Raw genomic sequence first — 27,982 nt, 5'->3', positions numbered from 1 at the left:
CACTTACAAACACTTATTATATGAACTGCAGCTATCTTCTTCCAATCTGTTGTTTACTTTTCATTTTCTTAGTGTTTCGAAGAACAGAAGTTCTTAATTTTAATGAATTACAGTTTATCATTGTTTTATGTGATAATTGCTTTTTTTGTTTAAGAAATTTTTGCCTACCTGTGTTTAAGAAATTTTTGTCTTTCTGTGTTTAAGAAATTTTTGCATTGCCTGACTGGCTCAGTTGAAAGAGCATGGGACTCTGGATCTCAGAACTCTTTATTCATTTGTCCAATTTAGATGTATATTCGAATTTAAATTGTATATATAAGGTAATAGTTGAAATAAGAGATTAATGAGATTGATCTAACTTTAGCTCTTATGCCTAATGATACCAGAGATGTCCATTATCTTTCCATATTTCAAGTAAGATTTCCTTATTCTGTAATTTCCCCCTCTATTTTGAAAAAACAGCATTCATATGGCAAAAATTCAAGCAGTTCCAAGTTATTTACAGTGAAAAGTAAATGTTTTTAACCTCAATTCAAGGTTCCATTACCCTGCAGCAATCTCTTACCAGGTATTTTTTGATGGGGGTTATCTTTCCATGTTATATTGTGCTTAACAGTTATACATTAATTTTCAAAATAATTAATTGTAATCCCCATTCCCAGGTTAAGCTCAGACTCACAACCCTGAGATCAAGAGTCTCAAGCTCTACTGACTGAGCCAGTCAGGCACCCCAAATTTTAATTTTTTTAATTGAATGATAGTTTGGGTATACATCACAGGGATTTGACAACTCTATACTTTATGCTCTAGACACCACAAGTGTGGCTACCATTGGTCACCATACAATGCTATTACAGTACCACAAAGTATATTCCCTATGCTATAACTTTCATCTCTGAATTATTCATTCCATAAACAGATATTTAAGTAATATACATTTGGGTATGTACTGTATATACTGTTCAACTTCTTGTGATCTATATCTCCTAGATTATTCCATATTAGCATGAGTGGAATTACATCATTCTTTTGGATAGCTTAATATTGTACTCCATAGATAATAGCATACTTCTAGAGATATTCATGTTTTTGCCACTCTTGTTTTAACTATTATTTACTTAACTATTTGAAACAGTGTTGTAGAAAGTCTGTAATACATGTCTCTTCATATGTGTGAAGATTTCTTCCCATACTTATTTTTTTTAAAGATTTTATTCATTTTGCTTATTTGAGAGAGGGAGAGAGTGTACACATACACACACACACACACACACACACGGGAGCAAGAGAAGGAGCAGAGGGGGAGAGAGCAAAAGAGGGAGAGAATCTCAAGCAGACTCCATGCTGAGCAGAGCCTGTAGTGGGGCTCAGTCTCAGGACCCTGAGATCATGTTATGAACTGAAACATGAGTTAGATGCCCAACCAATTGAGTGACCCAGGCATCCCTCTTCCTATACTTATTAATGTTTTTATTTATAATGTACTTATACTTTATTCTGAAAAGAAATACGTAGCAAACTATCTTTTCAGTGTTCCTGAGATTGTACTTTACCATTTAAGATTTTACTCCCTTAGGTAGACTTGCAGAGGACATCTCATTTTTGAGAAAATCTCAAGGGAAAGTAATCATAAAAGTGGTGTTTAAGTAGACTTCCTTTTATGTACAAAGCCAGTGTAAAATTTATAATCTTAAAAAACGGGCAATATTGAATGTTTGCAACTTTAGATATTCTTAAGCTGACTTAGCTCCCTAAGCAGAGTTCACTGTGTGTTCTATAGTTTTTTTTTTGCTTTTTTGGAAAAGCATCAGTATTTTGTAAAGAATAGATAACTTGCTTGTTACTAGTATTTGTAATGATGAGGTTATTAACTCATTCAGCACATACTTGTCAGGATTCTATTATGTTCTACTCATTGTTCCATGCTCTGGAAATATCTCTTTTATTCTTGTTGTGGGGTAGAAATGGGGCAAGAATAAAGTAATTAAGTATATAATAGTAAATAACAGATAATATTAGAAAAATAAAGCATACAGACAGGCTAGGGAATACTGAGGTTTGGAGGACAGGAGATATATTTTAAAATAGGATACCTCTGGAAAGAATCTACAATAACCTGGTACTAGTGGCTGCTTCTAATAGGATCTGGGCATCTGGCAGACAGGGGTAGGAATGAGACATATTTTCACTAATACTCTTTATTTAGTGCCTTTTGAATTTTTTATCATGTGATACATTTATAAGAATAATTTTTTTGAAAGAGGGTGCTATATTTTGTTAGAGATGAGGGGGAGCAGGGAGCTACCCTCTTTTCCACAGTCCATTCTGGTCCTTTCTCTGTGGTCAGGACCTTCTTATTAAAAAAATGACATGTGGTTCTTTAATTGTAATTCCTACTAATAGGGATCCCTGGGTGGCGCAGCGGTTTGGCGCCTGCCTTTGGCCCAGGGCGCGATCCTGGAGACCCGGGATCGAATCCCACATCAGGCTCCCAGTGCATGGAGCCTGCTTCTCCCTCTGCCTATGTCTCTGCCTCTCTCTCTCTGTCTCTCTGTGACTATCATAAATAAATAAAAATTAAAAAAAAATGTAATTCCTACTAATATATTAAGGAAAAGGACTTCCTGAGAAAGCAAGGGAATTTTGAGTGGCAAGTGGGTAGGAGATTAAAAGTTATCAAACTTTTATGGTAAAACTCATTGTTGTTATTTTTAAAAATTTTTGAGGTGTAATTGACATACACGAATTACAGGTATATAACAGTGATTTGACATTTGTATGTTGTGAAATGCTCATGACAGTAAGTCTAGTTACCATCTGTCATGTTACAAAGTCAGTGTCATATTTTCTATTATAACCTGCGTACATTACGTTCTCATGACTTATAACTGGAATTTTGTGCTTCTTAATTTTCTTCACCCATTTCATTAACCATTCACCTCTTCTGTGGCAACTACCAATTTGTTCTCTGTGTCTCTGAGTCTGGGTTTTGTTTTGGTTTTGTTTTTTAGATTCACAAATAAGTGAATCATGTGGTTTTGTCTTTCTCTGTCTGACTTCAGTTAGCATAATATCCTAAAGGTCCTCCATGTTGTAACAAATGATAAGATTTCTTTTTTCATTCTTTTTACTAAATGGCTGAATATGTACATCTTATCTTCTTTTTCCATTCATCCATCAGTGGATATTTAGGTTGTTTCCATGTCTTGGCTATTATAAATTATGCTGTGTTGAAGATATAGGTGCATTTATCTTTTTAGATTCGTGTTTTCATTTTGTTTGGATATATATCCAGTAGTGGAATTGCTGGATTGTATGGTAGCTCTCTCTTGATTTTTTTGAGGAACCTCCATACAGTGTTTTCCATAGTGGCTCCACCAATTTATAGTCCTGCCACTAGTGTACAAGGGTTCCCTTTCCTCTACATCCTCACCAACACTTATTATCTTTTGTCTTTTTGATGATATCCATTATGACAGATGTGAGGTGATACCTTGTTGTGATTTTAATTTGTATTTTCCTGATGATTAGTGATATTGAGCATCTTTTCATTTGCCTGTTAGCCATCTATATGTTTTCTTTGGAAAAATGTTTATTCAGATTCTCTGCCCATTTTTAAAAATGGGATTGTGTGTGTGTGTGTGTGTTTGTGTGTGTGTGTGTTTTAATTGTATGAGTTCTTTATGTATTTTGGATATAAACTCCTTATAAAATACATGACTTGGAAACATTTCTCACCAGTCAGCAGGTTGCCTTTTCATTTTGTTGATGATGTCCTTGACTGTGTGAAGCATTTTAGTTTTATATAGCCCCATTTGTTTATTTTAGCTTTTGTTTCCCTTGCCTTTGGAATTAGATTAAAAAAGAATTGCTGGTCCTGATGTCATGGAGCTTATGGCGATTTTTAAATTTACAACAAAGAAAGCAAGAATAAACAACAGGGAAAGGTCAGTCCTTTTGATAAATGGTATTAGGAAAATTGGACAGCCACTTGTAAAAGAATGAACTAGACCACCTCTTACACTCTATAAAAATTCACTCAAAATGGATTAAAGACTTGAATATAAGACCTGAAACCATAAAACTCCTGGAAGAAAATATAGGTGATAAAGCTCCTATGCTTTTATTTACAATCCTGCTTACTGCTTAATAAGGCTGTGTTTGTGTTTGTCTTTCTAACATGGAAATGAAATCATCAATGACTAACTGCCACTTGTTTCTGTTAAGCCTTTTAAAGAAACTTCAGTGCCTTGAAAAAGAGCATTGAGGCTGGGTGAAGGTGTGATGGCCAACACCATTTGCTAGGTTGCTGCCTCCATTATTACATTGGAACCGGCCACTGCAGGCTTTCTTGAGGTTTCTCTTAAAATACCAAAAGGATTCACAGGTCCTTGGGTTAACTACCGGAGGGACCATCTAGCCGGGGCCACTAACTAACACTTTGTGCAAAAGATAAAAGTAACTTAATTTTTTACCTAGATGTCAGATTCTGTCAATCCAGTTAACTTATAACACTGGCATTACTGAGGGTTAATCTTCAGTATTCTATTGTTTTTCCTTGGTAAATAACTTTTTTTGGCTTTAGTTTTTATACTTGTAAATTTGGCAGATTTGATTAATGCCTGGCAAAGGTAGAGGTGGGATTAATTTGGAATCTGAATATAAAATGTTATGAAAAGACTGTAACATCAGTAAAAATCATAATATTTTGTCTGTATCTTTTACTGTTTTTTTACACCCTTCCCCCTGGTCTAATGCATTCGTGCCCATATTTCCATTAGTGATAATCATGAATTGGATCCCGTTTATCTGCCATCTGACAAACATTATTCTGTGTTATTTTGTGTGGAAATGGTTTCATATTATATTAATAATTTGAGATTATAGTTGTCTTCAGTAATATAAAGTTGGAAAACTGGCAAAATATATTAAGCTGTATCAGTAGTAATTTAGGATGAATCTTTACACTTCTCTAAAATGTATATATACATTTTTAAAAGGTTGATCACTGATCTCTAGTTTTAGAGGTTCTTTATTTGTACGTAGTAAAAGTTTTTAAGCTTAGAAAACCATTTTTATAACTACTCTATTCATCGTGTAGAGTTGTGTGAAAATTATAATTATTTGTATAATTGAATACCCTTGTAATTTAAAGTGTAAATATTGGAGCTTTCAAGGTAGATTCAGTAACAAGAAACCAAAAGACTGAAATAGTTGATTTCTTCTTTGTTTGAAACACGAAATATTCTGGCAAGCTTTTAGACTAATAGAAAAGTTACCAGAGATTGAATAAAATTGTTTATCACTAATGTACCAATCTTCTAATGTACCAATCTTCTAGGTTACCATAGTTGTTTTCTGTGCACTTTGTCATTCAGGGGATGATCCTTGTTTTCTGAATTTTCTAAGTTACCTTCAGAGTTTCTCTATCACTGTATAAATCTTTCTTGCTACCTAGCTTTTACTTACAGCATTTATTCCTTTTAACTAGTAGGGCGGGAGAGAATTGAGAGTATGTAAAATTCACACTAGGTCACTAGTAGCTATTATGTTTCTTGGAAGATAAAAGGTTTAATAATAGATGAGAATTTTAAAGTCACCCATTGATTTTAATATCAGTGGTAGTATATTCTAATAGTGTGAATAATTTAAGTAGATAGAATTGATGAAAACGTTTTTAAACTTGAAATTTGTTCATCAAAAATATGCTTGCTTTTTAAAAATAATTCCATAAATAAGTTGGAATCTATGTGCTCTGTACCTTCAACTTGCTAGCTCCTATTACCCAACAATAGTCGCTTTGTGAGGTGTTGAAGTTTTGTTCTGTGGATATTCCCAAAGGGCTATATGAGGAAATTCTGAAATAAAGGGATAGATTAACTTAAAAAAAAACAAACTACTTGGCCTACTTGGAAGGGAATAAACAACTACAGGCTACAGTTTTTGCTTTTCTGGAATGCCAAATTTCAGCTCAGAGCAAATTCTTCAGCAGAGCAATAAACCTTTGAAAATTGCTTTATAATGGAAATGCTGACAGACCATTAACTATAGTGGTGCAAATGCACGCTCTGACATACATATGGTTTTCCCAAGTTGCTAAATACAGTAAACCATGTTGGGCAAGGTACATCCTTTGGTAGCCTATAAGGGTGTATACAGTTTGTTGTGTTATGCCACCTAATTATTAATGGAGAAGCTCAAACATAGCACCTTTGACATACAGGAAAAGTATCATTTTAAGAAGGAAAGAGTGGTTTAGGCTCTGCTGATGCTGATAGGTCATTTTATGTTTGCCACACTGGAAAAGGCCCAGGGTAAATTTAACATGATGCATTTAATCACCATTCCAATTACAGTGCCACTGAAGCAGATCAATGTTTTCTTACTACCAATTCATTGGAACTTCTAGGTCATAAAGTATCATTATTAGGCATATTGGAAAGTCTCAGCCCAATGGAAATGGGGATTCTGGGATTTTTCCAATTGCTTTGAAATAGTAATGGAGGCTACGTGGATGTACATTTTCCCCATGTAAAATGAAAATTGGAATTTAAAGGGATATGACAAAGTGAGAATCCTATAATGCCCTAGGGAAGGATGAAGCAGAATGTTCACATCTAAAAGTAAAATGAGGGAAATGATGGAAAGGGGTGGATACTTCCACAGCAGCCTGCTTAATGACAGATATCCTTTCTGATAGTGTTGTGAGAGTATGTTTTGTTCCTGGCTTGTTCATAGCACCTAGCACAGTGCCTGGCACATAATGTGGGTGTCAGTAAATTTTAATAGAATTTATTTGTGTGCTTGTGTGTTTGAAAACATTTTGAGGCTAGATTGTCAGGCACCATGCTAAATTTTGTGTAAGGTTACTAATAAAATGTGTGTGTACATACACATACTTACATAATAATACATGTATATACATACACAGCTAGAATTTATAAGATTCTTAAAGGCATTATAGGTACAATTTGATAGGCCAAATATCATGAATTAATGCAAAGATTCAAGTGTATTTTGGTTAGAGACATGCCTTTTTTTTTTTTTTAAGATTTTATTTATTAATGAGACACAGGGGAGGGGGGCAGAGACACAGGCAGAGGGAGAAGCAGGCTCCATGCTGGGAGCCTGATGTGGGACTCCATTCTGGGTCTCCAGGATCAGGCCCTGGGCTGAAGGTGGCGCTAAACCGCTGAGCCACTCGGGCTGCCAAGACATGCCGTTTGAAATGAAAATAATATAGTTAAAAAATTACTGTAGTAAGTCTGATAACTGTACTCTAAAATTTAAAATCTGAGTGCTAATTGGACTAGGCTTACTTGTTCTGTTTGCCTAAAAATTTTTTTTCTCAATTGGCTATGGCAATTTCTTAAAAAAAAATTTTTTTTTAAAGATTTTATTTATTTATTCATGAGAGACAGAGAGAGGCAGAGACACAGGCAGAGGGAGAAGTAGGCTCCTCGCAGGCAGCCCGATGTGGGACTCAATCCTGGAACCGGGATCATGCCCTGATCCAAAGGCAGACGCTCAACCGCTGAGCCATCCAGGCGTCCCAGCTATGGTAACTTCTAAGTTTTCTGTTTCTGTTCATCTCAACGTTTTTTTTTTTTTTTTTTAAGATTCTATTTATTTATTTATTAAAAGATTTTATTTATTTAATATTTAAAATAAACATTTATTTATTATTTATTTTTATTTTATTAAGATTTATTTAAAAGTTTATTAATAAATTTAATATTTATTTATAAATATTATTATTTATTTATTATTTATTTATTCATGAGAGACATAGAGAGAGAGGCAGAGACATAGGCAGAGGAGAAGCAGGCTCCACGTGGGGAGCCCATTGTTGGGACTTGATCTCAGGGATCATGCCCTGAGCTGAAGGCAGACGCTCAACTGCTGAGCCACCCAGGCATCCCTGTTCACCTCAACTTTAAAAAAAAACCCTTAGGCATCAACCAAGATTTTGATTCACTAAGTCTAGGGAGACTTTTTTTTTATTCCGTTACTTGGGTGTTTATGTACAGCCACTCCTCCTGCCCTACTTCGTGATTTACTTTGAAATGAGTGGTGACAATTCTCTTGGACTTTTGGGTTCTCTGGAAGTAACCAGCATAGTAAGGAAAGAAATAGTTAGCATATGTCATATTGAAATTCTTTTTAGGACTAATGTTGACTCTCTGTCCATATTTCACCAGAGATCTTCTGTCAAGAAAGTTTGAGGAAAGATATGATTTTCTTTTTTTTTCTCGTGACATATTCACAGTGTTGTATTATTGCAAGGTGCCTTAGAAATCATTTGGTCTCTTCTCTTCTTATATTTGAGTTAACCTTAAAAATGTTTGTGTTTGAATCCTAGGTGTACCTCTTACTTGTTGCCTTATTTCTTTGGGCCTTGGTTTCCTATACATAAATTGGGGATGGGGTGCCTGGGTGGCTAAGCATCTGCCTTTGGCTCAGGTCACGATCCCAGGGTCCTGGGATTTGGCCCTGAGGGGTCTCCCTGCTCAGATGGGAGGCTGCTTCTCTGTCTCCCTCTGCTGCTTCCTCTGCTTGTTCTCTCCGTTTCTCTCTCTCTGTCAAATAAAATTTTTGAAAAGAAATATTTTGGGAATAACAATACCTACCTACTGTATAGGTTTTTTAGGATTAAAATGCACAAAAAATGCCTAGCATGTATCTTACATGTAGTAGGTACTCAATAAATGTTAGATTTTAAGGCATACCTATTATATGCTCTAAAATATACATAAAAGCCAAAATAAGTAGAAAAATTATAATAAATTCAAGGTAAGTATCGTGTGTGTGTGTATACATACATACACTCACAGGCAGTTTTTGTAAATTATGGTAAAAGACGTATAAAATCCACCATTTTAAACTATTTTGAAGTGTATAATTCAGTGGCATTTACTGTATTCACATTGTTGTGTGGTCATCACCACTTTCTAGTTTCAGAACATTTTCATCATCCCAAAAGGATGAAAGGGGGATCTGTATCCCTTCCTTAAACAGTCCGTCTCTATTCTCTGTACGCTCCCCAGACCCTGGCAGTCACTAATGTTTCTGTCTTTGTGGATTTGCTTATTTTGTATACTTCGTGCGAATGGAATTCTACAACCTGTGACCCTTGTGTCTGGTTTCTTTCATTTTGTATGTTTTTAAGGTCCCTTCTCTGGTGTAGCATGTATCAGTACTTCATTCCTTTTTATGGCTGGGTAGTAATCCATTGTATGCTTATATACCATAATTTGTTTAAGCATTCGTCAGTTGATGAACATTCGAGTTTTTTCCACCCTTTGGCTCTTATGACTAGTACTGCCACATACATGCATGTACAAATATTTGTTTGAACACTTGTTTTCAGTTCTTTGATTCATGTGGTAATTCTATATTTAATTTATTGAGGGAACTACCAATCTATTTTCCAGGGTAGATGTGCCCTCTTACATCCCACTAGCAATGTGTTGGCATACCCTGGCCAACACTATTTTTTATTATAGTCATCCAATTAGGTATGAAGTATATCTCATTTTACTTTAGATTTGCGTTTTGCTGATAACTAAACTAAAGACATTAGACATCTTTTCAATGGGCTTGCTGGCCATTTGTATATCTTCTTTGGAGAAATGTCTTTTCAGGTCGTTTGCCCATTTTTCAGTTGGGTTTTTTCTTTTTGTTGTTGAAAGCAGTATCTTTTAATTATAAAATTAATGTGCCATCTTTAGGGGGCTTGTTTGGGAATATAAAATATATTTGAATATAACAGTAAAGGATTGGAGTTCTTTACTTTGAAGTAACATTTGAATGAATGTTTTATTTTTATCTATTTTTTGTAGAAATGTAACTCCCTTTAATTGTATAGTGTAGCCTCATGCCTTACTCCCTGCCTCTAGTCTGCACTAGCAGATAACCACATTTCTTCCTTTACAGATTATCATTCTTTTATATTGATTCTTTTTTAATTCATAAGATGTACCTTTCTCAACTTTTTTGTTAACAAGTTTATTGAAGTATAATTTACATACCATAAAATGTACTCATTGTAACTATATAGTTTGATGATTTTTAGTAAATTTATAGTGTTGTACCACCATTACCAGATTCAGTTTTAGAACATTTATAGCACCTTGAAAAGTTTCCTCACCACTGTTTCTAGATTTGTCTTTTCTTGATATTTTTCACATAAATGTAGTCATAATATGTAGAAAGAAGATTAGCGTCTTTCACTGAGATTAATGTTTTCAAGGTTCATCATCCTTGTAGCATGTTTCCATAGTGTGTTCCTTTTTATTGCTTAATCTATGGATATTGTCACATTTCATTTTTCCATTAACCAGTTGATGGGTATTTGAATTGCTTCTAGTGGGCAGCCTGGGTGGCTCAGCGGTTTAGCGCCACCTTCGGCCTAGGGTGTGATCCTGGAGACCCAGGATCGAGTCCCACGTCGGGCTCCCTGCATGGAGCCTGCTTCTCCCTCTGCCTGTGTTTCTGCCTCTCTCTGTCTCTCATGAATAAATAAATAAAATCTCAAAAAAAAAATGAATTGCTTCTAGTTTCTGGCTATTATGAATGATGATGAATGTTTATGTACAAGTCTTTGTGTGGACATCCTGCCTCAGCTTTTTACTTAGAAAAGTTTCAAGTCTACAGACAGGTTGAGATAATAAATACAATGTATATTATTTTTTTATATATGTATAATGAATGTTTATATATGCCTTACCTAGATTCACTGATTGTTAACATTTGCTACCCATGCTTTACCTCTTGTTATGAATACATCTTTTTGTATTTAGCAAGTAGTTTGTGGGAGGAAACTTTGAGACCATATATTGTCTTGTTTTTCAGTAACTTTTTACTTAATAGCTTTAGTATCATTGCTAAAAGTAGTTACTATATGGAGGAGGGTGCATAGAATTCTTTTAAAAAATAACTTTATTAGTGGTAATAGCTTTAGTATCATTGCTAAAAGTAGTTACTATATGGAGGAGGGTGCATAGAATTCTTTTAAAAAATAACTTTATTAGTGGTGTAGTTGAAAAGGCATTTTCTGCTTTCTTAGGTTTCTATGCATGGATAAATATATTCCAGATGTCTCCTTGATGAGTTATATTTGTACTTACAGTTTCAGAGAGAAATTTATTATAGTAGCATGTAAGATGTGGAGATGGATTTTATGTTTTAGAAGTTGCTTTTGATATTTGATTGCAGTTTATAGTAGTCAACAGAGCAAGATAGTAGAGAAATTAATGGAATCTAGTAAGAAGGGACAACTTTATGAGTAAACATATATCAACTAATTTGCCAAAAAACCCCAAATATGTTTCTTAATATTAAGAATTTCATATATAGTTTACATTTTTTCTGCATGTTTGTTTTTTAAAGATTTTGGTAGAGTTGCTAATTTTGTTCTCTTGCATTCTGAAATTGCTAATATGCTGATTAATCATGGGTAGATTCTCAGAATGTTATATTTAAACCTGTAAATACTTTTCTTTCTTTTCTTGGGAAAGGAGAATATGGTATGTCAATAATCTCTGTAATTAATGTGAAACCATTGACTCTATCTTTGTGGTTTGTGGCTGGCTTGACCCACCACATGGCACATGTATACCAGTTGTCTCTTACTCTAGTAAGACTGATAGGTAAGTGAAAAAAAATGTATTAAAGCATGGAATGCTTAAAAAATAAATTAGACACTTTAGGTTAATTTAAAACACAGATGTATATAGTTTGTATTTTTTGCAGTAGGCTTAAGACCTTTTTTATGGCTATATAAGTCACACAAATAATACATCATTTGTGATGGTTAAATATATTAGGAATATGGCCTCTAGGACTAGCCTTTCTGGGCTAGAAGCCTCATTTGCCTCTTACTGAAATGTGAACTTAGGCAAGTTACTTACAACTTCTCTGTGCCTCAGTTTTCCTATGTGCAAAATGCCAATAATAGCATTGCGTTAATAGTTCTAAAACACATGCTAGCTTAAAATGGTTAACTCATTTAACCTTGTTGGTAACTAGCACATGGTACCTAAATAAGTATTTGTTAATTAATGTCCCAATTTGGTCTCATTAAGTGGAGTGAGACTTAATGAGTCTTCGCAAAAGACTTTTGCGAAGCAACCTGAGATCACTAGGTTTTTATGATTTGTTCTTCAGTCTTTAAAGTTGTCTTGCCTATGCCTAATATAACAGCATTCTTTTTTTTTTTTTTTTTAAGATTTTATTTATTTATTCATGAGAGACATAGAGAGAGAGGCAGAGACACAGAGGGAGAAGCAGGCCCCCAGGCAGGGAGCCCGACGTGGGACTCGATCCCAGGACTCCAGGATCACGCCCTGGGCCAAAGGCAGGCGCTAAACAACTGAGCCACCCAGGGATCCCCAGCATTCTTTTTTTAAAATAGCAACATGACTTTTATCTATTCAAAGTATTCAACATAGATTTCATAGAAATAATACTTTCTTTTTGCACTTAAAGGTTTAGGTAGTCAGCTCTGATCACAGCAACAAGTAAACTCGGCATAGTTATTAGGCATAGACAGATTTGGGAACAAAAAACAACTAGTTCTTCATGAGGCTTCAGCTTAACTGATAGGAGTGGAAATAAGCCACTGTATTGGATAAACGCTCTGCTGATTGGAAGAGCATCTGACAAGCTGTGGGCGTGTCTGTTTTATGGAGGGTCTCCAGCATTAGTTAATAGAGCCAATTGAATGCAGTTGTGCAAAGGAAACTACTGCTGTATTCTTTGAAGAAGATGCTGCTGCTGCAGACTCACCATTTTATTTTTATTTTTATTTATGATAGTCACAGAGAGAGAGAGAGAGAGAGAGAGGCAGAGACATAGGCAGGAGAAGCAGGCTCCATGCACCGGGAGCCCGACGTGGGATTTGATCCCAGGTCTCCAGGATCGCGCCCTGGGCCAAAGGCAGGCGCTAAACTGCTGCGCCACCCAGGGATGCCCAGACTCACCATTTTAAGGTGCCTAGTGTAGCTTATCTGCTATGGGTCTGTTTTTTGCCAGATGATATAGCCTTTCATAGTTTTCTTGTGTTGGTTAAGGTAGCTTTTATGTCTATGAAAAGTAGCAGGCTCTCTGGCCTGGAAAGTAAATGGATCTATGATTATTAAGCTCTTCTTAGACAATTTACCATGACTCTGCACCAGCCCTCAGTACTGGGGAGGGGGGCAATGCAATCTAAGTTGAATTCTATCAGATGTGTCCTGAGTTTTTTAATATTTTCACCAGAGTCTTAAATGGTGGCACACAGAAGATGCTCATTACGTTCATGAATGACTTCAAGTTTGTGTGGGATAGGTGATTCAATAGACAACTGGATTAAAATTTAAAATATCTGAGATTTAAAAAACGTTGCTGGATATATATAATAGGTATTCAGCAGGGTCAAGGCAAGATAATTTTCTTTTTAAAAATCAAAAAAATTTTTTATTATATAAATTAACCCATTTATTATAGGCTGCCAATGCAAATGGTGGAGCTTCTACTGGTCTTTCAACTCCTTCAGTCTTCTGCTGGCAGACTTTACTGTGATGGCAGAAGTGGTGTTGTATGTAGGTCCAGGTGCCACCTGCTATGGTCTTCATGCAGGAGCCACAGTGCCAGATGCCCGCTGCTCTCCTTTTCATCTTGGTTTTGCCACAGAAGTAGCAGGTGTACTTGGCGTGCTGGCTAATCTCAATCTTCTTCACCATCTTCCTGAGGGAGGCCCCATAACAGGTCTCGTGTTTACCCACGATTCCGACCTTCTTGGTGCGTTTGGCCGTGTTGCCGCCAACCAGGTCTGAGCCCAGAGAGGTGGCAAGATAATTTTCTTAAGGAAAGTAAATAGCTGTGGAAATTCAGTGTAGGAGTAGGATTGGGTTGGTAAAGTGGTAATACAAAGAATTCCAAAGTGATAAGAAAACCAGTTAAATAAGAGTCAGTGATACCTTTTAACATTTAAAACCGTTGAAAACAAGTCCTATAATTGGAATGGTTCTTAAAGAAATCACAGGCCATCCCTTTATGATATTTAGTATTAGACCATCACAGTGTATGCCTTCAACAAAGATCTCAGAAAAATGTTCCAGAGTGAGAAAACTAGAAAGTTAGGAAATAGTCTCCATCAGAAGGTTTTAGTAGGTAGTTAACCTAGAAATAATGGAGAGTTTAGTAGTTATCTTATTAGATCATATATGATTATATTACTGTGTGATCTTAGACTCCTAAAATGTCATAGGTCACTGGTCTAAGTAACCCACTTTATTTTAATGAAGGTAAGAACACCCAAATGGGAGGTCACACATTCAAGCCAGGCCTTTTCCTCCCAGGCCACTGCTCTTACAGTACCCATGTAGCAGCCTGTGTTTTTACACTGATGACAAGATTATAAAGGTGTTTACAACAGTAGGAAGGTTATAAAGTAAGACATTAGAAATTCAGAGATACTTGAGGCAGTCTTGAGGCAGAAAAGAAGTACTGTTGAGTTTTCTTCTAACTCTGTGTTTTTGTGCTGGGGTTGATTACAATTACATGGAGAGTTTTCTTTTGTGGACTTTACTCAGTTTTGTATTTTATTTTTAAAGATTTTGAGAGAGAGCGCGAGCGCATCTAAGCAGGGGGCAGGGACAGGGAGAAGCAGGCTTCTTGCTGTGCAGGGAGATGTTGTCCTATCCCAGGACCCCAGGATCATGACCTGAGCCAAAGGCAGATGTTTAACCAACTGAGCCAGTTTTGTATTTTATTTTTACTTATTTATTTTCTTTAAAGATTTTATTTATTTATTCATGAGAGACACGAGACAGAGAGGCAGAGACACAGGCAGAGGGAGAAGCAGGCTCCATGGCAGGAGTCTGATGTGGGAGTCACTCCCAGGACTCCAGGATCACGTCCTGGGCCAAAGGCAGGTGCTAAACCGCTGAGCCACATAGGGATCCCCCAATTTTGTATTTTATTTTATTTTATTTTATTTTATTTTATTTTATTTTATTTTTATTTTTATTTTTTTTTTTTCCAATTTTGTATTTTAAAGTGAGTGATTAAAAGAGCCAGGAAATGGAAATTTTGAACTTATTTCCTTTTCAGTGAGCTTTGGACTGGGAATAAGGAGAGCAGTTTCTCTTCTGCTATCACCTTTCAGGCCTTATCACACAAGGTAGATGTGATCCTGACCTTTTCACCTACCTTGAGACTATCCTATTAGACTGATAAAGCACATAAAGTGTTTAGAAATTGAACAAATGAAAGGTGCTATTGAAGTATAAAACATGTTCATTTCTTAAGGTCAGTGACATTACCTGCACATTTAAATTTTTCTTGTGTTTATATTGCGAGATACTGCTTTTTTCTCCTCCATATTTAATAGATGTCAGGTTGGTACTTGGATCTTACCTAAATGATATGCACTGAAATGTTGCATCTTGAAGTGTCTTTTTTACTTGGATGTTTTCCAGATGCTAGAAGTACCTTGTACTTTTCTTTTCTTCCTTGGCCTTACATTTAGCCTTGCTAGTCTGTTTCACCTTGTAGTTTGAATCCTTATAACTCTGTCATCTCCGAAGTTTATGTCTCATTTTCTGACAAAGAAAGATCTAATGCTTTAGGTTTACTTTTCATCTTTATTAAAAATTGTCTTGCATTTGATCTGAGTTTCCATAAATATGGATAAGTGAATGCCTCTCCTTATAAGCCTAAATTATCTTTGTGATAAGCGTAGATAAATGTATGCCTCATCAGGATGAAGCAGAAGTATTTGCCACTTGGGTAGGACAGGTACATATATAATTCTTTAGTAGTTTTTATATAATGATAATTGTAAAGATGAAGAAAAATGCAAAGCTCAGTATTTTGCCTTAGAAGAAGTGGTTCTTGAGTTTAATTATTAACCCAATTCATAGCCATTTAATTATGTTGACCAGTGTTCAGGAAAAAAACACCCTGACCTCCATAAATGTAGTGTCCTTTCCCTCTCCTCATTTGGGTGCAGGAGCATAGCTGGCAAGGAGAAAAATAAGGTCAGGGAATATCTCAGTATATCTCTCTTCGTTTTTTTGTTCTTAGATTTTTGCTCCTATGCTAAACAGTTGGGAAATACAAACTCACTGTACTATTTTCATAGCAACATGGAGAATACCTTTGTAATGGACCAGTAGTGGTATCTAATGTGTAGGATTTTAAAAATTTATTTTTTGTACCAATACCTTATTGAGCTATAATTTATATATAGTAAAATGCACAATCTTAAATATATGATGTAATACATTTTGATAAATGTATGCTGTGTATATACGTTAATCGTGATGATTTTCATCACTCCAGAAAGTGCCTTCCATTTCTGTAGAATTCTAAAAAACTATTTTTACAAAGTGGATGGGAATAGTTTAAGTGAGAAATGTAATAATCAACGTGTATGAAATTTCTTTAGGTAGCTGGATAGCAGTGAACTTAGTCTTTTTTTAAAGATTTTTTCTCTACTACAAAAGTGAATTCTGCTGAGCATTAGTTTTATTCTAACATAGAGTTTGAATTTTGTAAAATATCATACATTTGCAAATGAAGAGACCCAGATATGAGGCAGTCCTCAGTTTTCTCAATAAGAAAAACAAGTGTTTTGGTCAGCCTTGAATATGGAAAATTTTAGAGTATAGGTGAAATAATTAAATATCTAATTAAGTTGTTTATGCAGGTATATTTTGAAACTATCTTTTTGAGATAATTGCGGTTTTATATGCAGTTTTTTAAAAAATAAGATTTTTATTTATTCATTTTTCATTCATTTTATTCTTTATTCATTCGTATAACTTCACATGTATGTTTAAGGTCACAAGTTATATAAAATTATATGTTTGTATACATTCTTAATATACATTTTGAAATACTAGTTTTTTCACACTCCCTTAACACAATTTATTCAAGCTTTCTACATCTTCACAGGTATCAGTGCCTTTAATGTTTACTAAAACCATGTTTAAAGTTATTGACCTCAGTTTTTCAGTTATTCACTTCCTTATACGTTATATGAGGTAGAACACTTTAAAAATCGGTAAATGTTGCTCTCAATGGAAGTTTGATTTGAATCCACAAGAATCCATTCATAACACTAGGAGAATTGCCATCATTTTATTTTATTTTTATTTTTTTAATTGCTATCATTTTAATGTTATTTGTGATCTTCCTAACATTCCAAGGCTTTTATTGCATTGCTTTCTAAGTGATCTTCAAAAGTCTTTTTCAGTGTCAGCTACCTCTTGTAATTATGAGATCATACTTAATACTTAAGTATTAAATCTGTATTTAAAACTGTAGTTTTACTCCTTTTAAAACTTGTTTGTTGTAATAACCTTGACAAAGCATCCAACTGTTAGTGTTAGTGCTGTCTCGACGTCCTTACAGACTTAAGTGTTTCTGCCTGGTGATGAGAACTTCACTGTCACTCCCCCTTCACAGACTGGATAGATGCCCCTGGGAGTTTAATTCCATTGATATGGTCTTCCTCTTTTGAAATCCCACATGCCCTTTCTCTGGGCATGACTGCATGCCTGGGTTTTTCACTTTTAGGTTTCTTGGGAGCTTTTTCTTTCTCCTCTGTTGGTATTTAGGATAAAATTATTCATGTCAGCCTCGAAATTCCTTTTCTTTCTTCCTCTCCTCTCCCCTCCCCTTGTCTCCCTTTGTTTACCCTCATCTCCCCTCCCCTGTCTCTCCTCTCTCATCTCTCCTTTTGTTTTGGACAGATAATTTTAGGGAAGAAATCCATTCCTTATGTTTGGGCATATATACTAAGACAGCTGTAGCCACTGTATACCATTGTGTGTTAGAATTGGTAGTGTCATTAGTTTCTCCTGTGTGGAAAAATTATTTGGTATTTTTATTTAGTTCCTTGTATTTTTTCCTCCTTTCCTGTGCTGGCTTTTACATGTTTTAATTTTGTCTTCCTTTTTACTAGATATTTAGATAGTGCTGGATTAAGCTCTTAGTAATGTGTGCAGGGCCACAGATGATAAGGTGACTTGTTTTTTATTTATATATTGTTTAGTGCAGGGACTTCAAACACAAAACTATAGGGTGTGTTGTGTCCTTGCTGTCCTTGAATTTGGGTGTAAAATGTTAAGACACTATCCATTCCAGTACCCCAACTGGATCTAAGTTGTTAAATTGATATTATCTTTTAAAGTAGTACAACCTGTATTGCTACATTCTAGAAACTCATCCCCCTTATTAACAGTTCCATTTTTTCCTTTTTAATATTCCCTTAAAAAGAAAAGTTCGCAGACATTGTCTGAATGATTTAGAGTGATATGTAACAGTTCAAACAGGCTGGATGCACTGTTGAAAACCTCCTTCGTCATTCCCAGCTAGGATGTCATCTGTTTAAACTGGCCTTTTTCTTGTATGCCTGGGGTGAGCAAAGAGTGATGATTTAGTAGAACTGTTTCTTGGTTTCTAGCAGTTGTAGGAAGTTAGTTAGACTTTCTGGCTGTAAGTGTATGGGGTGGCACATAGATTGTTACTAGTCTTTAAACATCTAATTTTACTTCTAGGCAACTGGAATGGTTTTTAGAGTGGAGGAAGCATTGTTATTTAATTTTACCTTCTCTTTCTTCATGTCCTTCTCCCTCCCTTGCCTTCCAACTTCTTCTTGCCTTTCTTCTCTTTCCCTCTCCTCCTCTCCTTCTTTTAGATTATTAAAGAAGGAACTAGGAAATGTGACTAGTTGGTTCTAACAGATTAGTTCTCTTCATTAAGAAGGGGGATCCCTGGGTGGCGCAGTGGTTTGGTGCCTGCCTTTGGCCCAGGGCGCGATCCTGGAGACCCGGGATCGAATCCCACGTCGGGCTCCCGGTGCATGGAGCCTGCTTCTCCCTCTGCCTGTGTCTCTGCCTCTCTCTCTCTCTCTCTCTCTGTGACTATCATAAATAAATAAAAAAATTAAAAAAAAAAAAAAAAAGAAGGAAACCCCATTGGGGCACCTGGCTGGTTTAGTTGGTGGAGTGTGTGATTCTTGATTTTGGGATTGTGAGTTTGAGCCCCATGTTGGGTACAGGGGTTACTTAAAAAAAAAAAAAAAAAAAAAAAAGGAAACCCCTTTGTAGCCTAAATTCTTTTAGTACTGTATTTCTCTTTTGACTCTTAAATTTTTTCTGTGCCTTAGTTTATTCCTCATTGTTGGACTAAAAATATTTTTTTAAAAAAGATTTTATTTATTTATTCATGAGAGACACAGAGACAGAGAGGCAGAGACACAGGCAGAAAGAGATTCAGGCTCCATGCAGGGAGCCTGACATGGGACTCGATCATGGGTCTCCAGGATCATGCCCTGGGCTGAAGGCGGCGCTAAACCGCTGAGCCACCCGGGCTGCCCCCAAAAAGATATTGTTGAGGACCACTGATATGGTAACATGTTTTCTTATTTCCACATTTATATTAAAATACTTTGTGGGTGGAACCTAGCATGTTTGTGTTTTCCTGGGTGGTAAGAGATAGTAGTGTTGTATGGATGGCAAGAAAATATTATAAATAAAATGTTTCTAGAGTTTTCAGAAATTCGGAATATTATTTTAATTTCCCAAGATAAATTACTTAGAAATCAATTTATTCTTCATTAAAAAGTTAATATCTTTCAAAATTGGGAAACATTTATTTCAAAAGAAAACACATGATTAAAGTAAGATAGCCATTTCTCCCATCAAGCAAAATCTTGAAAGTAATAATAGTTAATGTTGGTGAGAGTTTATTGACAAAAAGTACTTTCAGATCCTTTTGATGACAGCATAAATTGTTAGAGATTATCTGGTAAGTAATTTGGCAGTACTTACCAAAATCATATTTTTTTTATCTAGTAATTCTCCTCAGAATCAGTTTTAATGAAAGTTATCCAAAGATTTATGTCTTCAAATGCTCATTATGGGAATATTTATAATAGGAAAAATCTGGGGCAAAGAATAAACATCCAACAGTAAACAAGTAACTAAATAAATTACAGTATTAGTATGTACTAGACTCTTAGCAACAAACATGTTTTTGAAGAATACTTACTGACATGGGAAATAGTAAATATAAAATAAATGAAATTTGCATTTTTAATATGAAATATTTATGCAAAGAAAATATGCTTATGTCATAAAGCATAATAAAATACACACTTGTGAACATATCACACAACTTTATCAACACTGTTAAGTATAATAAATTCTTAATTATGTATATCTAGCCATAGGATAAGAAGGAATTATGTCAGAATGTTAACAATTCTCATTTTGGGGGGTTGGATTAACAGTAATCTTTGATTTTCACTTAAATGCTTATGTTCTTTTTCTAAATTTATACAAGAGCCATGTGTTTTCAAAACTAGAAAATACCGTTAAACATTATTTATTGGAAAGAGAGAAAAATTGACGCTGGTTTCTTCCCAACTCCATTTCGTTGGAAAGAAACTTCTGAAAGTCTCTGCCACCTGTTATCTCCTCAGTGACAAATCATGGCTGGGTACACAGGGTGGCATTATCTACCAGTTGTGGGTAATACAGTATGATAGAGCTCCTGAGAAATGATAGGCTGGCAGTTACAGGAGTTGTGGATGCCCTTTCTTTCCCGATGGTGTTTGAATGACCTTTACAAAATAAATTTTTGAAATCTACTTAGGTTTTCACATTTCATGTTTCAGGAGAAGGGGATTCATTTCTTTATTTAACAAATATTGCATGCCTGTTATGTACTGAACAAGAGTGACCTAAAGGGTCATTTGCTAAAAGAAAACAAGAAAAGGGACTGATTTAAATTGGGGGGAGGGCAGATGAACGCTTTGGAGGAGGGGGTTTGAATCCAAGATATGAGTGACAAGAAAGAGCTATTCTTACTGTGATTTAAGGGTGGAGGAAACAGCATGGGCAAGAGCTCTACAGCACATTCTAGGAAAAGAAAAAAGGCCATTGTGGTTGGAATGTGGTAAATGAGGGGAGCAAAATGGTAAGAAGTGAAGAGAAGTGGAGGGAGGTAGGCAGAGTGAGACCATGAGGGCACTTCATAATTTTGGAAAGATGTTTGAATTTTGTTTTAAATGCAATAGGAAACTGTTAGGTAGCATTAAGCAAGAAATAGTACAATTTAATTTAATTTATATTAAAAAATGTTTTTGAGAGAGGGATAAAGAGAACAAGTGAGCATAAGCAGGGGCAAGGGCAGAGGGAGAGGCAGAAGAAGGCAGGAGTAAAGAGTTTCAAGAGAGATGCATCTGGATGAATGCTGTTCAGTAGGGGAGGGAGTGAGAGGAGATCAGAGACCTAATTCTGTGTATTTGTTTTGTGAGGCTGCTGTAACAAATTACCACAAATTGGATTAAAGCGACAGAGATTTATTAAGTTCTGGAGGCTGAAAGTCCCTAATCTGTCAGGGCTGCTTTGTTCTCTGTGGGGCTCTAGGGGAGAATCAATTCCCAGCCTCTTCCACCTTCTACTAGCTGTCCCAGCATTCCTGGGTTTGTGACCATATTCCCACAGTCCTTTCCTCCATCTTGATACCACTTTTTCTTTTGTGCATCTCTCCAAACTCCCTTTGCCCTTTCTCAGAAACGCTTATATCATTTAGGGCCAACTTCAATAATACAGGGTAAATTCACAATCTTTAATTTGTCTGCAAAGACCTTTTTTCTAGATAAGATAAATTCCAGGGATTAGGATTTGATCTCTTTGGGTGGCCATTATTTATCCTACTAATCCTCGGTTTTAGAAACCTGGTAGCCCTTGGAGATGTCAGAAAGAGCAGTTTCTTTGGAGCAATGGGACCTAAGAGAATCCTCTTTACCTTTCATGTTTGTTGTCAGAGAACTCTATTGTCTGTTTCAAGACTGCAAATTGATCACATTGCCTTTCTATGAGCAATCAGTAGTTGTATGCATGTTGTTAGCTTCAAGTTTTACATGTTGAACATGAGAAAGGAGAAAAGGTCTCAAAACCCTCTGCCAGTTCTTTCAAGTTGTGTGTTACAGAACTATATGATCCAAGTTGGCATTACCAGTGGCCATTATTTCCATAGCCAAAGCCCAGCATATTTTAGATTTCATACATCTCTGTTTTGATTAATAATATCAGTAGCTGTATTATTTCTTTCATAACCTGACTGATGAGCATGTTGCTGGAAAAGTCCTCTTCAGAAAGTGGAATGGATGTCATTTAGTAAGATCTAAGTATAGTGGGTATTAAATAAATTCTCTGAAGAGAGAGAAGGGGATGCAGAGAAAAAGGCTGTTTTGCCTTTTTTTTTTTTTTTTTTTTACCAGCTTTGTGAAACACAGATGGTAAAACTGCACGCTTGGTGCTGAGCTGTGTTCATGTGTTGGAAGGGAGGGCAGGGATTGGACTTCCTCCTGATGAAAAGATTTGCATTCTAGGGAGCTTACCTGACAATCATTAAATCTCTACTTATGGGACCATTTTTCCAAATTACCAGAGTACTGACTTGGGGGTTATGTGTACCCTTCAGCTTCTGTATTGGGGGCAGAGGCCCTAGTTTGGCATGGTGAAAAGAACACAGGCTTTGGGGTTAGGCAGATTAGGTTCATCCATTTACTTGTTCTGTAATCTTTGGAAAGTTACATAACCTGGAAGCCTCTCTTTCCTCTTTTGGTAAAGTGAGGTTGAAGGCATCCTGGTATGCTTACCACATAGTAGGCATGTAATAAATGTTAGATTCCACAATTAATGACATCTTTTTGTCTCTTTATTCATTTTTATTCATTTATTGTTACTCAAAATTTCCTTACTGCTTTTGATGTCTTTATATTAAGCCGAGTCCTAAAGAAAGACCCACCTGTTAACATAGCTTCTCTTTTGGGAAAGGGAAGTAATGGACCCCTGCCCCCTACCCCAGTTTTGTCACTGTATGACAATTACTTGCCCTGAGGTCTTGGGTTCCAGTACATTGGAAAACAACCACAGCTATCAGGGAATACTTCCTGAGGGAGACTTTAATTGTAGGATATACTAAGGAGGGCAGAAGAAAGTTGGCTTATTTTGTATAGGAACACCTCTGGGCAAAGACTAAAATATTGGGAGGGGAGTTGCTGACGAATGAGGCTGTAAATAGGTCAGCTTATCCAACATAGAGTATTCTAGGTTTGGGGAAGAAATCTTTATGAATGAGTGCACTTGGGAGAGAATCAGGAAGGGAAACAGCAATGAGAAGTACTTAATTGATTGCCCACCACGATGTGGCCTGGGCTGCTTTGTAGTGCCCTGTGATGTGTTATGCTGTGAACAAGGCCTGGTCTTTGGCAGTAGCTCAAACCCAAGGTCATATATTTCCTCTGTAGTTCCCTAGCTCTGTGACCTTGGGCAAGCTGCTTGCCTGTCAAATGGAGATGAGACTCCTTGATTTCCGAAGATCACTCAATTTAATAACACCTAAGAGGAGGTGGTAGGAACATTTCCTCATTAATTTAGTCATCATTTGTAACCAATTGTGATGTTTCCTGGTTGTAGAAATTTTAATGTGATTTTTCTAAAAGTGTATTTTGAAAGCAAAGCAAGATGGTAATACCCATCTCACGGATAGGGGGAAAATTAATAAAATAATGTATGTTAAGTGCCTGTCAAAGTTAGTATTCAGTGAATTGTAGCTATTATTAACAGATGAAAGGACATGAAAAATAATTTGGGAACATCTGAAGAAAGAATTTTAAACAACAGGGTCATAATGTGACCAGGATCTGAAATAGGACTAGAATCAAGGGAAAGAAAATGACAGAAAAATTCAAATAATGCTGTGGAGATAAGTGAGTGTGTATCTGAGTAGAAAGTTTTATTCCTTTACAGACAAAATTTTTGTTGTCTACAGTGATAACAGTACTTAGGTATGTTTCCAGTGTGAACAGAATATGGTAATCATGTGGGACAAATGATTCCTGTGTCATCTTCTAGACATGTTAGAGTAATTCTGAACTTTTCTGCTACATAATTTCTGAATTTTGCAAATTCCAAAAAATAAAGCATTGGTTAACACACTGATAACAAAGCGTGTGTTTTTGTTGTTTTATTTGTTTTCATTTCCTTGTGGGAGAGGGTGGCTGGTTAGGGACTTAGCATTAGTTTATTAGTTCAGTTGCATGGCCAGGAGATTCTTGCTTACATTTCAAACATCTTTATGTTTTCATTAGAGTAATACTGAATTTTTAGCTCTTCTTTCTTTTTTTTCTTTTTTTTTGCCCCAGGTCCAGCAAGACTATGAACCTCTGTTCCAAATGCTTTGCTGGTAAGTGCAGAAAAAGGGTTCTTAAATTTTTCTCCTTTTGATTTTAAGACTATCTACATAGTTTGACCTTCCTTTGTGTTTATGCATGGGGTTTTGCTTTCTTTGCTTGTATGTGAAAGTAATTTCTCCTTACCAAGGTGCTTCATATATTTGCCTAGGACTATTGAAACAGCCTTCCCCGAGTGAAATGAAATGGTCTGTGTACTTGAACCCAACAAACTTTGCATAGTGTACAGTTGTCAGCATAGAGTGGAACTGTAAAAACTTGTGTTGTAGTAGGGTAATACATGTTCATCTCTGATCTGGACTTGAAATTTAATGGTAAATATTCCTTTTACCAATGAGAATATAAGAGAAAGGATATTTTCATGTTGGAGTCAGGAAGAGAACCATATTGAATTAGTCCTAGAATCCAGTCCCTTCTTAAAATCATCTTGGGTAAATCACTTAATCTCTTTGGACCTTTAGAGTCATTATCTGTAACATGAAGGGCTTGGGCTTGATGTCTGCTAACAGCCCAAATGCTGATTGATTGACTCCTTAAATTATGACTCCTACATGAATTTAACCTTCATTTAAAAAAATAATTTTATATCTAATGATCTTATATAAAATAACTAAGTCTGTATTGAGCTATGTTTAACCTTTTCTATTTGTCAAAGATAAAGCTGTACACAAGTGCTAAGAACAGATTTTAATCAGTAATATATAACAATATGAAGAGTTCACTTTGAACTGAACACAACTTTGATTTGTGCAAAGGTAAATGGGCGTTTTAAGTGGAGAATGAGGGAGTAAGGAGGGTTGCTAGCTTAGCTCATAGAGTCAGGGAAGTAAAAAAAAAAATTAAAGGTTTGTCAGTGCAAATAATGACTAGGTAGGTTGATTGTGTCTTTAAGCTGACTATCCTGGAAGTTTGGATTTCCCTTCTCCTATTGAGACTGAGAAACTGAGGCCTTATCCTTCCTGATGGTTGCATTTTAAAGGAATGGCTTTCATGTCCTAGAGACAGGGACTCCTGAGATTTAGGAGATAAATATGCATTTCATAGGGACAGAGGAAGGATTTATAGTTGCAAACCCTTTTTACTAAATGGTCTAGTCAGAGGCCTGTAGACAGGTGTCTTACCTAGAAAACCTTAAATTCTTTTGACAGCCTTGAGCTTTCTCAGGCAGGCACTTTAAGAGGGGCTAGGGTCATCCTAGGGTTTTGGGGCCTTGAGTTGTTAGAAACTGTTAGTGTTTGTTTAAATATTTTAATGTTTGGGAAGTGGGGGATGAAACCAATTGTGTTAAGAGTCTGTAGTTTTTATAGGCCAAGATTGAGTCCTACTCGAGAAGTCTCGAAGAGCCTGGTTAGAGATTGATCAAGGAGAGAATCTTTGTCAGTTTTCACTTTCTATTCATTATGTTATTTGGGCAAGAAAGTAATCATACTTAAGGCTTTAGTTCTTTATATTTATGCCTAAACTAGGGGATAGGTGGGAGGGATTTTGGGGGGGTTGAGGAGGCTGGCAGTTTGTTAAAAGTTTGGAATTTCTCAAATACTTTAGATCTTTAAAAGGAAAAAAATATTGGTAAGTTTTATCCAACTTTTAACAATATCTCTGCCATTAAATGAATGTATTCTTTTTTGCTCTACATGTCTCAATTACAGATATGAAGAAATGCTTCCTTACTGGTCAGAGTTTAAATTTTACAGAAAAGATGAAAGTAGCAATGAGACAAAACATGTATTAGATTGATGACTGTCTCCATATAGAGATAGCTTCCCCTTCTAATTCAGTAAAGTGTGGCTTTGGGAGAAGGTCAGGCACCTTTGAGAAAAGGGGCACACATCAAAAGGCAAAGAACTATATTTGTCCCTAACTAAATATAAAATTTAAAAAATTACCAGTGAAGATAGTTCAGCTATGGTCTTTGCATTTCTTTGTACTTGCAGTTGGATTTTTTTATATTTATAATTAATTATTGTCTCTCTGTGATCTGTGTCCATTTACTCTCTACACAGCTTTGTCATTTTTGCTTTTTGCTTTTAAAAATATTAAGTATTTTCAAGTGTGTAAAGAAAATACTTTTTTTCTCTTTATTTTCATACCCATATTTTTAATTTCCTCAACATCATTTGAAAGGAATGACTAGTAACATCCTGCTTGTGGAGGTGGCATTTGGAATTCTTTTTGAAATACAGAAGAAAAGTCATTGAACTTTACAGACATATTTGTGGATTTCATTCCTGTATGAAATAGAGTATAGAAATACATTATTGCAGCAGAGGCATGAGATGTGTAGGACAACACACAAAGATTATTTTGGCCAAAGCTGCTGTGATTTTAAGTACTCTTTTTAAGAATATACCATAAAGTATACAATATGCTTTTAAAAGATGGAATAATCACTTTAAAAACAACTGTTGTGTCCCATTAGGTTAGTTATTTTTCAAGATTGCTTTTCAGAATATATGTGGTGAAAAAAATGAGTTGTAACTTGTTTATGTAAAATTGAAGTTAGTATAAACATGTTTAAAACCTTGTTGAGATAGTGGAGTATTAGGTGAGGAACTGTGGTTGCTAGTTTATAGTTAATTTGATGACTGTTTGCCTCTGATGAAATATTCTGCCAAATGGTGAGCGGATGTCCCAATAACTACTATCACTTCAGATTGTTATCCCTTTTCTTTATAAAACATCCCTGGGCAGTTTGAGATTAGAGAAAGGGAATCAGAAGGGAAAGGAAATGAGTATATGGGAAGTGAAAGTTGCTAAAAAACCTTGAATTATTAATTTTGCCGGTAAATGATATACAAAATAATAATGTTTCTCCATATTGTTAGAACAAGAAATGTCTGTATCAGCCATTTGCATGAACGTAGAAGAGTATCCAGCCTGGCTGGATTTGCTATTCTTAACAGCTTCCTGCTTAACCAAAATTCCTCTCTTTGAAATGGGAGGATATTGTTTTTATTTTTATTTTTTGGCATTTTGAATCTGGTTTGGCCTGGCTGAAATCATTTTAGGCCATTTGGAGGTCCCCCGCCACCCAGTTGTGCAATATGCTACTTTTAACCTTAAAGCGCCTTTGACCTGAAGACCCTTATCATCCAAGATTTTCTTATGCCATAATCAGAAGGATATTTAAAGGAAGTATTCTGGGGAGGCACCAAAAAATGACTGACTCTAGTGTTAGGATTTGAGGTACAGTGGATTGAAGATGCTCTTCTGGATTCTCGTTATCTGAGGCTACTATGTAGTCTTAAAAAAAAAAAAACAGGAAAAGTTAATTGTACTATAGTATATATTTCTCCATTACCATAAGTGTTTGCTATTTTCTACTTAATTGTCAGTCCCTCTTTTACATGTTTAGTATTTTCTTTCCTTGAATCACAATTCTCTGTAAGACTAAGGCTATCTGTAGAAACACTTTCAGTTTGGATAAGGAATATTCCCACCTTTGAGTTGATATATTATCCTTCCCAGTTGAGAGTGTTAATTATTTTTATATTACCTCTAAAGAAAGGATATAACTTAACAGATTTGTAATTCATTTGAAATTATGGAAAGAATGTCTAAACAATTGAAAAGGATGGTATTTAAGCATTCTTGAATGTAAATTATCAATTCATCTTGCCACAAACCTTTCTAATTTTTTTTTTAGCCTTTCTAATTTTTAAAGCTACATGAGCATCTTTTTTTGGTCCACTTAGCTTTTCTACCCTTTTGATAATACTC

General features: G+C 35.6%; 1 protein-coding gene and 1 pseudogene across 9 annotated transcripts in view; one reads left to right on the top strand and one right to left on the bottom strand.

Moving 5' to 3' along the window:
• The window catches only part of ZFAND3 (zinc finger AN1-type containing 3), a 331,540-nt gene that overhangs the window by 86,257 nt on the left and 217,301 nt on the right, over positions 1-27,982 (top strand). For 7 of the 9 annotated variants that reach the window (XM_077904181.1, XM_077904173.1, XM_077904176.1 and 4 more), the window contains exon 2: positions 24,215-24,255. In XM_077904181.1, coding sequence (XP_077760307.1) covers positions 24,228-24,255 — 28 coding nt within the window. In that variant the 5' untranslated portion in view covers positions 24,215-24,227. Of the gene's footprint in view, positions 1-3,879; positions 3,948-24,214; positions 24,256-27,982 lie in introns of those variants that run through there. The other 2 variants (XM_077904177.1, XM_077904174.1) reach the window with 1 other exon arrangement.
• Positions 13,505-20,940, bottom strand: LOC144317885 (large ribosomal subunit protein eL43 pseudogene; annotated as a pseudogene).

Source organism: Canis aureus, chromosome 7 (genome assembly GCF_053574225.1).
Source record: "Canis aureus isolate CA01 chromosome 7, VMU_Caureus_v.1.0, whole genome shotgun sequence".
Classification (NCBI taxonomy): Eukaryota; Metazoa; Chordata; class Mammalia; order Carnivora; family Canidae; genus Canis; species Canis aureus.
Note: the sequence above shows the minus strand (reverse complement) of the source record. Positions and strands in the feature narration are given on the sequence as shown.